General features: G+C 40.5%; 1 protein-coding gene across 1 annotated transcript in view; it reads left to right on the forward strand.

Moving 5' to 3' along the window:
• Positions 1 to 1197, forward strand: part of LOC116702021 (fibrocystin-L-like) — an 11442-nt gene that overhangs the window by 570 nt on the left and 9675 nt on the right. Inside the window, exons 2-3 of the mRNA XM_032536078.1 lie at positions 1 to 16; positions 592 to 784. The exon at positions 1 to 16 is cut by the window's left edge and continues 117 nt beyond it. Coding sequence (XP_032391969.1) covers positions 1 to 16; positions 592 to 784 — 209 coding nt within the window. The remainder of the gene's footprint in view (positions 17 to 591; positions 785 to 1197) is intronic.

Consider the following 1197-nt stretch of genomic DNA (forward strand, 5'->3'; position numbering starts at 1 on the left):
ACCACCACTGTGATTGGTGAGTTGGGAGACAACTGTGCATGTGGTAATCTTTCAGTGAGGTAGGGTCATTATAAAGCGTTACTGAGATGCTTAAACCCAGAGGGGACATTTAATGGGGAGGACTTGTTTTGTCCTGAAATGTTAAGAAATCCTATTTGTCCAGTGAAAGCAAAACAATATATAATCAGCTTTCTCTTTGTTTATGAAAAAGGATTCAATATTTATTCATTGTATTTTGATGTACATTTATCTATTAGTGAATTAGATGATTACAATTGTTGATGTTAAAGAAGGCCTGAGTGCCAAAATGCCATTTGAATAAAAGAGAAATGCATTATGGATGCACTTTTAATAAAACCAGATATATAACAGGTCAACATAAAAGCTCTTCCTTCTAATGTTTTCTCAAACAACACAGTGCATTTAATGGAGTTACTGATACATCAATCTAATTGTGCATGTATTTGAAGGAAAGAAGGATAGCATGATGTTTGATATTCTTTACTGTTCAGAGTTTGTGTGTGAGTCCACTGTTGCTAGGGGAATAAAGGAGGAAACCTTTTGTTCTTTTTTTAAACTTTTTTTGTGTAGGACATGAAGTTCTCACCATCCAGGGCTCGAACCTGGGAGGCCAAGGCAATGGCAGCATCGTTTTTGTTGGCGGTGAAGAGTGTGTGACTGTGCTGTGGACGGCATCGAGCATCACCTGCCTTCTCCCTGTGCTGCCGCCTGGCATGTACATGGTGGATGTGCGGGTTGGAAACAGTGGCTACCCTCAGACAAGGTACAGCTACCGTGATAAACAATTTCACACAGGATTTTTACACAAACACAAACCAAAAATGTGTAGGAGCCATTTTTATCCACCTTTTAGTTGGGTTATTTTGGTGTTATTTTTTTTAGCCACTTGGGGGAGTATTGCACTGAATGTGGCACGTTAGGTATATTTACAGGTGTGGCATTAAATGAGAGGAAGGTGTGGATGGCGGGTAACACACGTTTCTTACAGTAGTCGTGAGCACCCACTGTACAGACAACAACCCACAGCACTTTATAATCTGCACTGGGTGAAGTACCATTTTGTGTAAAATACCCTTTTTCTACTTTTATAATGAATGGTACCACCCAAAGAAAATCAATAGGCTCGTTCGAGATGAGCCAGGTCTGCGCAGAATTGATCACCGGCGATCGGCGCCC

The sequence above is a fragment of the Etheostoma spectabile genome, chromosome 14 (genome assembly GCF_008692095.1).
Source record: "Etheostoma spectabile isolate EspeVRDwgs_2016 chromosome 14, UIUC_Espe_1.0, whole genome shotgun sequence".
NCBI lineage: Eukaryota > Metazoa > Chordata > Actinopteri > Perciformes > Percidae > Etheostoma > Etheostoma spectabile.